The 14,028-nt window shown below is 36.2% G+C and overlaps 1 protein-coding gene across 1 annotated transcript in view; it reads right to left on the reverse strand.

Annotated features, from left to right (window-relative positions):
• Window positions 1-14,028, reverse strand: part of Smp_130280 (cell polarity protein) — a gene marked incomplete at its 5' end in the record, with an annotated part of 121,213 nt that overhangs the window by 13,831 nt on the left and 93,354 nt on the right. Inside the window, 7 exons of the mRNA XM_018799811.1 lie at window positions 170-328; window positions 2,040-2,220; window positions 3,934-4,055; window positions 5,736-5,774; window positions 7,136-7,158; window positions 9,203-9,490; window positions 12,062-12,334. Of these exons, the coding sequence (XP_018651563.1) occupies window positions 170-328; window positions 2,040-2,220; window positions 3,934-4,055; window positions 5,736-5,774; window positions 7,136-7,158; window positions 9,203-9,490; window positions 12,062-12,334 (1,085 nt within the window). The remainder of the gene's footprint in view (window positions 1-169; window positions 329-2,039; window positions 2,221-3,933; window positions 4,056-5,735; window positions 5,775-7,135; window positions 7,159-9,202; window positions 9,491-12,061; window positions 12,335-14,028) is intronic.

The raw sequence follows: 14,028 nt of genomic DNA on the forward strand, positions 1-14,028 counted from the left end.
ATACTGTTCCTACCTCTGAGATTTGACCTGACAATTTCATCTATATGTGCTTATTGCATAGTAACTCGAACCGACGTACATATGTACCAGACTGACACACACACACACAAACACTCAAGATTTCTCCTATCACCATAGGAATAGAAAAAATATCATTTTTGGCGTTTACCTGTAGACGTTTTACACGAATTTCACTTGGTTCATTCAATGTATCCAATCCAGTGATATCATCCAATACTTGTGCGACCAGAACGGAATCATCACATGCCAAATGTAAATCTGTACAACCGAATTCTTGACCATCCATAATTTTGCACAAATCACCAGACTGTGGGAATATTGTGAAGAGAGAGAGGAAGAGAAGGAGTGAGCAAGGAATATGTGTCAATTCTTAATGATGTTAATCCAAGACATTGAGAGATGCAGTGATTACATAACTTCAAATAATCAATTGTTTAAATGAAGTTATACAGTAGACTAAACCCAAATCAACGTTTTGATTAATCAGTCACTAATAATTAACTATTGTCATGTTTTTTCTGTATAAAAGGTTTGTGGAGATGATGAATTGTTTGGAGTTAGATACGTAAACAATTGGATGCGCACTGCTGAGGAGTCCCACAATAGGACGAAACGACCGTCCAGTGCTTCCAGGTTTTACCTGGTGGTCTATCTTCAATTGACTCATGCTTTCAACTATGAGAATTGGATGATGGTTCAATGGTCTTAGAATTAAACGCTCAATGATAGATCTGAAGGTCCTGTGTTCGATCCCCAAACAATTTATAAGTGCACATAGTTGAGGGTTCGTACACAAGGAAGAGACAACTATCCAGTGTTTCCTAGTTTTTATTAGCTACCCAAATGAAACCAGTCATGTTTGTCCGGTTCTTGATGTAGGGACTACTAGGTTAAATGAGTTGACATCACAGGGCAGAATGTTTAACACTGAATGAAGGTTTATTTATTAAGTAATATGACATGAAATCAGATATGAAAAGGATGAATGTTAACTGGAAAGGATTGCCCAGGACAGGGTTGGATGGAGAACGGTGGTACAATCCTAACGAATGAAAAGAACTCGACAATAAAAATCTCTACCTTCGTTTATCGAACTGTTTCTTAAATAAAAATGTGTGATAATCAAGATGGTTATCATGAATGAATACGATAGAATCTCTTGTAAACTAATAATTGCTTCGATATGACAGAATTGAAAGGGACATTAAAGAGATACAGGCGAGACTACAATTTACGGGCGACCTTTGAACGAATCCTAAGTGACCTTGAGAAACGTTAGCCGATCAGTGAAAATATATTATACAAAACCAAATAATTAAATTGGATGCACTTCTTTTATATGGTCCAAAACCTTGTCAATGTTAGAAAAAGGTTCAAAGGTTCCAAAATCGTAATGCATAAGGTAGAGGAACTCATCTATATGCCTCCATAATAGTTGATCTCTGGAACCATGATAAGGTCATAAAAACCCTCTCAGCCTCGACCACATAGCTTCATTATTGTTTGTGTGTACTCCGGTTGTGTAAGTTTATCAATTTTATTATGGATATGTCCCCACAACACTCATACCACTGAACAGCCGGAGCTTCAGTAACATCTGCGATTATTGCAGCCAATGTTACTGGTGCTTTTATTATACAGTTGACGAAAATATATTTTAATATGCCTTAGTCTCAATCTGGATCGAGCGATAAAGGTTCTTATTCTAGCAAACGTCTTCCTTCAACATATATTACATCGAAGGACAACATCATGGTAGTCTGCACAAGATCTACAAGTCATTTAATACTCGTAATTACAAATACAGCAACTTCTTAGTAGTTTCATTTGTTGTAACGGCTTAATTGTCAAGTGTCAAAATTCTCTGTGAACCAACCGTACGTGAGCATCAGGTACTGAAATAGGCGCCGTGACCTTGAAGTCCCTCAAACGCTTCTGATTGGCTCGTCCATAAATTATAGTCTCGCCGAGATACATTACCAAAACACATTGAAAACATTTCTACTTAATTAACTTACTTGAGTATCCCATACTTGTGGTGGTCCCATACCAGATCCAGTGACAACATATTTACTATTCTTAGTAATGACAACACAATCAACTTTCATACCTTCCATATTGTAAACATTTTGACGAGCGCTTAAATCATCCATTACTGGTTGATCAATACGTATAGTGGAAATACCTGATGCTCCGATTCTGAAATTTTCAAATTAAACAGAAACGTGTTGAACACAAAGATACCAACTAAGAAAAAAGAACTTCAGAGATAGTTTGACAGTTGGAAAAGTTTGTGAGACTACAATATGAAGACAGACTAATTAGATTCAAGATAAGAGTTCGTGGATTTCAGAGCGCAATTCATATATCCATATGACACTATAGCTGATGTCAGTTCATGATGGAAAGTCGAACATTAATTTCGAACCCCAGCTCTCAATCCTATTTCCTCAGACTAACTTATAACCCTCTTTAGACCGTAGTACGTAACTTCTGTAGTTCAGATTGGTCTTCGTCACCGACTGATATCAACTGGAAAACTTTGAAAATAAGAAAGCTCTAGATAGTTGTTCTGTTTTTAAGTAAAGACTTCTCAACTACATACACTTATGAACTCAACATTAGGAACTGAACCTCACAAAATCTTTAAGTTTCTTGTTGACATATCAATTCACATCAAAATCCAACGTTAAATTAATCATCTTATCGTTCAATCTTCTTGTCCAACTTGTCCACTGAGCCGGGATCCAATGTTAGAAAAATTTAGTTTTAGCCAGTTAACGATATTGAGCAACCATTCTCTATAGTCTTCAGCGGGTAAATTTCTCACACATGATACGGCTGAATGACACTTCAAAGCTTCTCACTAAGACTCCGAAAATTTCCTCTGACATCTAGTAGGTGGTAGAATCGTTGATACACACTCTTGATGAGTCGTATTATGAGACAAAATAGCTATCCAGTACCTCCAGATCTTTTATGGCTGTCTACCTAGGACTGATTCATGAACTAAGGAAAATTCAACAATATCTACAACCCTTTTACTGAAAATGTTGTTTCACCTGTACAGAGAATACATTACATACTTAAAAAGATATCTACAAAAGAGTGATTACTACATTGTGCATTATTTTCCAATGATGTTGAGATTATAGTTGAAGTCATGATTCAATTGAAGCTAGATCACCATGGAAAACCTGGAAGCACTGGACGACCGTTTCGTTCTATTATGGGACTCCTCAGTCGCAGTGCGCATACACGACCCCGCACTCGCGAGATTCCAACCCAGGACCTACCAGTTTCGCGCCAGAGCATTTAACCGATAGACCACTGAGCTGGCTGGCATCCAACGGTGTTAATCTCTAACTTCAACCAATCCACGATGTTTGAGGAACCGTTCACCAATTGTCTTCAGTGAGTTGATATCTCTACAACAGATTTGGTTGAACTCCACTGGTCACTGCTTCCCACTAGAACTCAAGGAAACATCCTTTGAAGTCAGTCACTAGTGAGAATTGAGATTAGATAATAAAATGAAGAGGTGATCAGATCTATTTTTAGCGCTCACTCTGTTAATTCGATGAATGATTTAATCGTTTTAGCCACAAAATACAGATTATATTTCTAAATTTCTGGAAAATTATTTATTCTGTAGTTTTGTAAACAAAGAACCATGGATAACATACGAAAAAGAATATAACCTTTTGTCATACTCAGTTATCTCCCTACTATCGATGAGATGTCTGAAGTTTAAACTATTTCAGACCGACGTGACGATTCTACCGGATTTGATCCTCCGTGAAGTAATTTCTGTATCTTATTGGAAAGTATAATTCTGTGGTGGAACGATTGTCTGACTAGGATCAAGCTGTAGGTTAAACTTTCATATACATAAAATCAATTCAAACTTACTGATCTGTGAGATCCAATCTATGATTATGTCCTATAGGATAACTGGTTACCGATAGAGGTGCTTTAACTATACGTGATTGTGTTTGTAATGATTGTAGACTTGTTGCAGTCATACCACCAGTCTGTGTTAATAAAGATAAAAGGAAGACGAAAACATTTGTATGAAAAAATGCATAGAAACATGATCTGATGATGAGTATGTTAAATCAAAGAAAATAACTGGGAGAAATAGATGTTTCAGAGCTATTGCCTGGGGAGGGATTGTTATATTCGCTTCTACTATGTAATTATTAAAATGATCGTTTAATGTTATATTCGTATTGTTTTATTCTTAAACTTTCATTCTCACTTATCAAGCGTCGATATATGTGTTAGGGCTCTGGAGATCTCACCAATTAACCGCCAGTAATAGATGAGAACTATCCAATACCGTGAATTAATCGAAGTTAGATATTAATACCATTGGATGTCGGCTCAGTGATCTAAAGGTTAGACGTTCACGCGCCAAACTGAAAATTTGGTTTCCGGGTACAGAACCGTGAATGCGCACAACAACTGTCCAGCACTTTTAGGTTCGTAATTATGGTCTAGTTAAGATCAGTTCATGATTTAAACAGTGAAAATTCTACAGTCTCTACACTTGCTTATTGTTCCATTTTAAAATCGCTTATGAATTCGTTAAGTGCAAGTTACGATGCTGACTGCTGAGGAATTCCACAATAGGACGAAACGGCCGTCCAGTTCTTCCACGTTTTCTATGGTGGTCTAGCTTCAATTGACTCATGATTTCAACTATGAAATTACGAGTTCTGATTTGTGGCATAAACTTTTAAGTAATCAATGCACATAATTCTATGAGTTCTCGAGTCTTGATGATGACATAAAAATTGATGGTTTATTTATTTTTTGAGTTGGATATCGAGATTAGGAGACCTTTGGACCAATAGAAATTAAGAGTTCGTGGTCACTGCTCATAGACCTTCTATTATTGGTCAAATAAAAGGTCATTAGTCAAATTATCGAAAACGGAAGGGGTTTTGTGGAGATTTCAGTATTTTTCAAAGTTGAAATCATGAGTCAATTGAAGCTAGACCACCATGGAAAACCTGGAAGCACTGAACGGCCGTTTCGTCCTATTATGGGACTCCTCAGCGGTATGCATCCACGATCCCGCCTCGCGAGATTCGAACCCAGGACCTACCAGTCTCATTAGTCAGATTGTCGAAAAGCAAACTGGCAGTTCATAAACTCTATAATCGTATGATCCGATTTCATACTCCTACTTCTAAACTACAACTGACTACATTCAATAATGTAACATTGATTTGAGAGATGAATGATATCAAAATCTTTGTTAATGTCACATTCACAGATTAACTTATGACCATATAACCAATTGAACAATAAGCGTTGATAGACTGGATTAATATCGATCATTTAAGTGATTGAGGATTGAGTTGAATACTATAGGCTTCTAAAAATTCTCAACCGGCCTCAATTCAAACTTTTAATAATTTGTTAATCATACTCATGTCGACAGTTGTCTACACGTCATATCCAGAATGATAATAACACTTTTAGGAATTAACTGCCTAATTCATAGAACACATTGCGCCGGGAAATGGAGACAGACATCAGAAGAATGAACAAAAATTGGATAGAACTAGAATGGAAGGCTCAGAACAGAGTGAGTTGGAGAATGCTGGTCAGTGGCCTATGCTCCATTGGGAGTAACAGGCGTAAGTAAGTAAGTAATTATATCGATGAACAAATCAACAATGAAAACAATCCATAAAACTTACCGCTGCTCCATCTACTATACCTACGTTACCGTTGTCACTCTGGAAAGTAGGAGGAAAGAGTAGGATAGATATGACGAAACAAACTCTATCAAATAAGATAAAATATCTACACATAAAGCCAAATAATGAACCTTATTCTCGATCGATATTGTCATGACATCCTAGTCAATACTGTTCAGTTTAAAGGAACAGTTATGAATAATGAAACCACATTTGTTACATGTGAATGATGAATAAATGAATGGTAACTGCTAGGGATTATTCGTGGACTATTATTACATATATTCTTATTGGATAACTATTATGTAACTATGTTATGCATATATTCATACCCCTCTTATTATAAGCTTCCGTATGACCTATTGGCTACGACTATACGATTAACCATTCCAAACTTATTCTCAATAGATTGGTTACAGACTCTCACACTCACAGACAATTTGGCTTCATCCATTTTATGATGTGATGCGGTTAGGTCTGCTTGTATATAAACTGCGTATGTCTGAAATACATGATTCATACAGTGGAAGCTGAGATTTGTGTTCGGGATTCAAACAGACACAGCTAGGCAAGAAATTGCTATACAGAGGATTAATAAGGACTCAGAGTTGAATCAAGTCTGCTAGCGCTGTTTTGACACATCATAGGTTTATCACAGGAACAAAGTTATGAGTCGTTATAGAGATTGGCAACTTCGTCACGTGCTAATTGACTGGAGGAAAAAGACATAACAATTCTCAACACTATCAATCATTTGGAGTTTTTGTTAAGCAGTTCAACTGTATACCCAGTCAAGATCTCAAACAACATGTCTTTGAATGATTCAGAAGGACAAAAATACTTATATATATACCTAAACATCGTATACCAGCTTCCAGCTGAAGAGGAAATTAGGAAAAGACGTTGGAAGTGGATCGGACATACATTAAGGAAATCACCAATGTGCATTACAAGGCAATCCCTAACTTGGAATCCGGAAGGGAAGTGAAAAAGAGGAAGGCCAAAGAACACATTACACCGGGAAATAGAAGCAGACATGAAAATGATGAATGTTAGCTGGAAAGAACTGGAAAGGAAGGCTCAGGACAGAGTTGGATGGAGAATGCTGGTGAGCGGCCTATGCTCCTCCATGAGGGGTAACAGGCGTAAGTAAGTAAGTAAACATCGTATACATTATTATCCAGTTTGACGTCTAAACATTCTGACTCATTTCAGTTTTTTCGTTTTACATATTGGGTTTGGGATACCGTAGAAAGTGTACATAATATGGGAATTGAACCATAGAATACAACAAAGGATTAACTAATCGAACGATAATCAATAAACACAATGGTGGTGTTGACAGTAACAATGACAACAATAAAAACAAAGTGAAAAAGAAGACGTTTTTAGTTGCTTACCAGTAAATGTTTCTTTTCTTTGACTAGTAGAACATAAAGAAAATGGAAATAAACATGAATGATAATGATAATAATAATAATAATAATAATAATAATAATAATGATAAGGTGGTTGATTAATCGTAGATACACTTAGCTAAGTCAAATAATTGCAATAAAATCATAAACTGATCAATGTTAGACCAACATTTTAAACCCGGAATCACTCGACGGTCATTTCGTCTTAGTGTAGGACTCCTCAGCAGTGAGTATACACAATCTTGAATGCGCGAATAGAACCCAAAACTTTCGGTCTTATTGAAGTTAGACATCAACATCATTGAACGACTTAATGGTTTGGAAGTCAGGTGTCTGTACGTGTCAGCCGGCTAGTGCTTCCAGGTTTTCAATGGTGTTATAACTTAGAATAGTTCATGATTTTAATGAAGTTCAACAATATCCATACCCCCATACTGCAAACAGATAACTACATTTTCAGTCCACATGTAATCTCGACTAGCAATTTACTACTTAAACAAGAAGATTCTGCTTGTGCTGTTATTTGAACACTGAGATTTTCTTTCTACGGATTATTCTAGATTCATTTTATTCTTGTTACTAGCTAATGCGTTCCCTGACCATGATACCTCATTTGACTTCTATCATATTAGAATAAAGTATGCAAGCAAACTACATTCATATGCCAACAAACTCTATGGGCGTGGGTTCGAATCCCACCCCTGACACTAGACACTAGACTTATCTCTATTTCCATCAGCACACTAACACTGATTGGTTAGGGATAGGTCAATCAACATAGTACAAACTAAGTCGAATTAGAGCATATAACTGTTAGAACTTTAACCTACTACCAAGTTTCATTTGAATGTTTTCAGTAGATATTTACATTGACAGTAATGAATTGTTAAAAAGAATATCACTATTCAAATCTCCACATGTGTATACTTGGTGTCGAATTGATATGCTCATTGTTTATATCATGGATTGATTTAGTTAGATTAACCGTGAAAAATGATGATTTCCGCAACGTATATTCTATGCACCTCTAGTGACTTGTCCTAATTTCCTCTTCAGATGGAAGTTTGTTAGCTCTCTCCCACAGGAGGTTGTTGCTGATGGTATCCGACCAACGGATGACGAATATTTTACGTAGACAGTTTGTTTATAAATACTTGTATTTCTTAGATGATGGTTGTGGTAGTTCTTGAAGTTTTAGCTCCATACCGTAAAAGTTCGTAATGAGTTCCACATGTTCTTCAACTGTCGGAATACTGCCCTTGCTTTGCCAATCATTATCTTTACATCTACACTGAATCTTTCCTGTTCATCAATGACGCTGTCCAGGTATGTGAAAGTTTTCACATCTTCCAGAGCTTCACCATCTATATATCCAACCCTACTTATCTGTTATCTCCTTAATTTCGTTTGATATATATTTATAACAAAATTGAGGTTCGAGAATGATATCTTACTTGAGAATAAAATGTTTCCCCTTGATAAAAATGACTATAGTTAAATGAGTTACAAGAACTTAGCATGAGGAAAAACGACAACAGTCTTCATAAATAAAGTTAATTGGTGGTTTCGTCTTATTTTGGACTCGTCAGTTAGATGCACCTACATACCAGTATCAATACCCAAGACAACGGGACTTAACATAAGAAAGGGAGGATATAATCCATTATAGTTTATATAATGGTGTTTGAGGGTGATCGCGAGGAAACCCTAGATCTAGATTTAGTGTTATTTGATAATTGCCAACAGAGTGTACAGTAACCACCTGTATGGATCAGTGGTAACGTCCTTATTTATAACGTTAGGTGACGTGGTGTCAAATTCTCCAGGGAGCATCTATTCCCTCAAGATTACAAGTACACCTTGCTAGCAAGTTTCAAATAGCACGAAACCTATGTCAAGCACGGTTTTATGTCGACGACCTCCAACCATCACCCTACATCAGCTTTAAGACTCCATATACGTGACATCGGTCATTATATAGTAATACACAAATTGTAGACATTCTTAGTGATTTGAAATAAGAAAGAAATTTGTTGAAAGAACTCTCACCAATAATAGCACTTTCAGGAGCAGCACAACATATAGCAGCTAATCGACTCCATGCACTACGTCCAGCTAATCCATTTGATTTACCAGCACACCAACCACAACATCCAGGTTTACATCTCCAACATGCCCATATTAAAGCAGAAATTAATAATAACAAAGCTAATAATAATCCAGCTAATAGACCATCAATCATAGCACCGCCTAAACCGAATAGTCCACCAGCTTGAGAAAGAATCAATCCAGTACCAGCATTAATTCCAGTTGCACCGGCACCATAAATATTACCATCTAATATTTGTAAGTCGTTGTGATTGGAAAGGAGATAAAAGGGTAAAACGCAATGAATTATTCAAGATGTAAGAAATCATCGTGACATTACAAAATGTTTGATGAGTTGGAAACTGTTTCCAGCAAATGATCCTGTTTACATCAATTGAATAGACTAAAATAATGAAATGAAGATGTGGGTTACTGCATTGTGTCAGTCATGTATGTCTTTGACGATAATAACTGCTCTCGGGATTATATAACATGATTCAAAGTTGATCATAGTAGAATTGAACAGAAATGAATGTTATCAGTTCAAGGTGTTTTTGTTTACCTTAGAGGAAACCTACAATTTGTTGAATCCTATCGACATCTGACGATATGACTCCAATGTGAAAAAAATAATATTTAAGATTCAACGTGTAATAAGATAAGCGTCTAATATAAAACTACTACGAGTTTCTACTCTGAATAAGTTAAATATGGTTACTACATTCAAGAACAAGAATAGGTCCACTGTGGTATATCAGCAAGTGAATGTCGTCCACAATTCTTCTAAAGTAGACTTTTATAACGATTTAGTGGTGTCAAAGTTAACCTCTTATCATGATAACTGAATGTCTTGGGTTAGATTTCCATTCGTAGTCATTTGTGCTCACTTTTGAAGAGTTCTATACTAGAAAGAAACAACTTTCCGATACCCCCTAATTTATACTGCTTGTCTAACTGTGTTTAGTTAGTGGAATGAACAAAGTGCTGAGTCGTTTATTAGACTGAAGTCGCCACGTTTTCAAAAATATCAGCTGAAGTTAAATACTTCAATCTACTTCAATTAATAGTTACTTTCATCCGCTTTGATCATTCAGGTCATTTTGCATTCACACACGTTGGTTGTTTGCATCTTCCTTTTTGTGTTTAGAACTGCAATCGAACAGTCTCTTTTGACATATGTACATTCTAAGTCACAAGTCTTTTCGACGGAAATAACTAGTGGTTAGCAGTGGAATCCAGAAAGCACGTTTCGTCCCACTGGATGTACCTGCACCCCAGAGTTGATGTACATTCCGGGACTCGGACGCAGTACCGTTCATTTCAAACGCCACCGCGTTACCTAATGATTCCAAATAGCCGCTGACTTGTGTAATGGATTGTTTTTAACTTAATAAAGTGATAAACTGAGTGAATACAAAGACACAATACGTCTACGCACACGAACCTTTTCAGAGTCAAAAGTCAGAGATTATGAAAGAGAAGCGCAATCAGTCTGGCAATAAGTCTGGCACTTAGTCGATGTTTTAGCCCAAATGTCATAATCTGTGTTAGAAAGACAACTGTTTATATGCTTTTGATTTGTGTAATAAGCTTGATATACCATAGGAACTATATATGGCATAATGAAATCAGACCACAGAACACAATACAAACCTTTTAAAATTATCACAAATAACATTATCTACCAAAAACACTGGTTGAATTTCTATTTTGAAACTGATCATTCTGATACAGTCCCTTAATGGACAATGAAACGTTTTGAATAGAACCACTCAGTTTATTTAATAAATGTCCAATTGTCAGTGACTTCATGAACTGATGCCTTGTCTTGGTTTGGCTGCCCCTAACTCCCTTCCAGCCTACTCATCCATCATAAAACTTCTCCCATCAAGGTAGGTGATAGTTCCGCATACATAACACATATCCGAACTATCTCAGTTGATGAAGATTCACTACTTCAAGCATTGCTTACTCTATGATCCCACACATCGAAGACATCGATGATAGAATACTAGTAACCTACATGTATTCCTTTAGTTGGCACATAAACATCTCGCCTATTTCACAAATGATACAAGTTGACAAAAGGTAATCAGGTTTTTTGATTCAGTGCCCAGAATCTGTCAGATACCAAGATCAGCTATGCTAAAGGCCAGATATTTATCATTATTCAACTAATCAATCAATGTAAACCGGTATAAATACAAGTAGTAAGCATTTATTACATAAATGTAACTAATACTGTCAAATATTTTGTTTTAGCTTCTAGATTCAATTACTCATTAAAATACACACACAGGCACACACATAGTCACTAAGCAACAACAGCAACGACAACAACAACAACATGAAATGATTACACTTAACCCCTTGGTTGTCAACTATTTACATTATCATCTCACCATGGTGTTCTAATGTAGTAGTAGTAGTAGTAGCAGTAATAATAACCACCACATACTGACTTCGGTATTTCACATGATGTAATTAAGTTAATCAAATTCCTTAATGTTTCAATTAAATCTAATCATTTTTTAAGAATGTATTAAATGGAATTCTGTTTTCATTATGAGTGCGAAGATGAAGACAATGAATGATATTGTGAATAGATTCAATAGATGATGATTTGATGATTTAGATGTAACTCGTTTACTTTAATGCTCTAAGATATCCAATTCAATTCATTGAGAGATTACTGATATGTACTACTTACTGAGGAGTCTCGTTTGAGGACGAAACACTTGTGATTATTTATGACACTAACAATCAATCAATAAAGATAATTTTCATTTATTAAACAAGAAAGAAAAACTAATCACTTACCGGATATATGAAGTTTACCTCCATGATCTTCATTTCTAGTACCTAAACCAGGCATAACAACACCACCTGATATGATACCATCTGGTAGAACTTCAGGTAATGGTTTATCATCAGGAATGTTTGGTTTAATTGGTTTTAATAATTCAGGCATAAGTACTACAACTATTTCATCCATACTTTTAGCAACATTTCTACCTGGAGCAACCATGACTTTAGTATTGGAGGCAAGTGAACCAATTTGATTAATTAAATATTGTCCGTTCCAGTAGAAAGCTGTTTATTTTGAATGGAAAAAAAAGAATAATTATAAGGAGAGGGACGTGACTTGTATTGGTCTACATATATTTATGAATATACGTAAATATAATTTTGATTCCATGGATACATTGAAAGGAGGGTGAGCTTCGTTACATGTTAGCGGAGCTTCTTAATATTGCCCGTGTGATCAAATTATTAAGTTCGCATATGATCTTCTGTTGAACAAATAACAGAGTGACCGCGAACAGTGAGACTGAGAAATCCCAACGGTGTATTCAGATTGTATCCTGGAGTTGTTCCATTTCTTTTTTTTTTCGTTACTTTCAGAATGAAAAGTATCTTGATTCACATAATAAAATATGGATTATTAACGACGAAATGAGTTTGTGTGCCAGAAGTCCAATGTATCTGAGTTTTAACTCGTTGCGTTCGCGCTGTAGTCTAGAATACATTCACTCAAGTACTCCGTATCCTACTAATCATTTGATCTCTAATCAGTTTTGTTAGACTGTTCATGAGTCAGATGCCGAATGGACTTCAGTCATTAGGGAGTGAATTGATTTATTTCAACATTTTTATTAGCCAATTTCAGTTATCCTACCCAGAAAAATGCGATGTGGTGTTGCAGCCGTATTAAAGTTGATCAAACTTTATCTGATTAATATCAGTATGGGATTGTGGATATTATTATGTTTTTGATTGAGATCATGAACAAATTGATGTTAGACCACCATTGTAAACCTGAAAGCATTGGACAGCCCTTTTTGTCTTATTGTGGGACTCCTCATAAGTGCTCATCCACGATCTCTCCTGCGGGATTCGAACTTAGGGCGATCGGTCTCGCGCGCGAACACTTAACCTTATTTGATGAAACCGGTTGGTATTTCTGCAAATGGTTTCCGCTTTGAAAGGTTCACAAACCCACCGCGTGGATGTGATTTTGTGGGGAAGTCAAATCCCTCCGATTCTTGGCATGAGAGCGTGGCATCTGAGGAAAATATACGTTACATGCATACCGGTGACGCATAAGTTTTCACCCAATGCAACCCATAGCATACGCATAGGTATATTCACTCACCTGGGAGGGTAGGTTGTCACTGCTCCCTTCGAACATATACGCCACAACTAACTGTCTCTTACGTATTACATGTATACCACTGGTAAAAGGACTTTCGTCTATGCACCTTATGACATACACATAAGCATACACACTCTTTCAGGAAGGGTTGACAGTTACCTCTCTATAGTATTTGCTATCATATCATTTTATTATGTCTTTGACCTGATGGTTTAGGCCGCTGATATTACTAGGCATAGGGCAGACACCTTCTGAGCTTACGTTTCTTTTGTGAGCCCAGCGAGTACCCTTTGTATATATCTACATTCACAACTACATAAGCTGGAACTCATACAATTCATATACAAAAGCATACATATCGGGTAGCCCGTAACGATATTTTAAAGCCACGAAGAGTGAACTCCAAGTAATCCACATAGAATATAAGAGTAGTGAACTAATTCAATCTCCACCAACCACCCCAAATTAATTAATAGCAGTGTCATATAGCGGTTTTGAGTCAGATTTTGAATCCATAAAATTAAAAAAAAATTCTACAAAAAAAGATTAACCAATCATAACCGTTGAAATATTGACCAATCACCAACAACATTTATTTATATCTAGTTCACACCAGTAAATGTTGAATTAC

Source organism: Schistosoma mansoni, chromosome 3 (genome assembly GCF_000237925.1).
Source record: "Schistosoma mansoni strain Puerto Rico chromosome 3, complete genome".
Classification (NCBI taxonomy): Eukaryota; Metazoa; Platyhelminthes; class Trematoda; order Strigeidida; family Schistosomatidae; genus Schistosoma; species Schistosoma mansoni.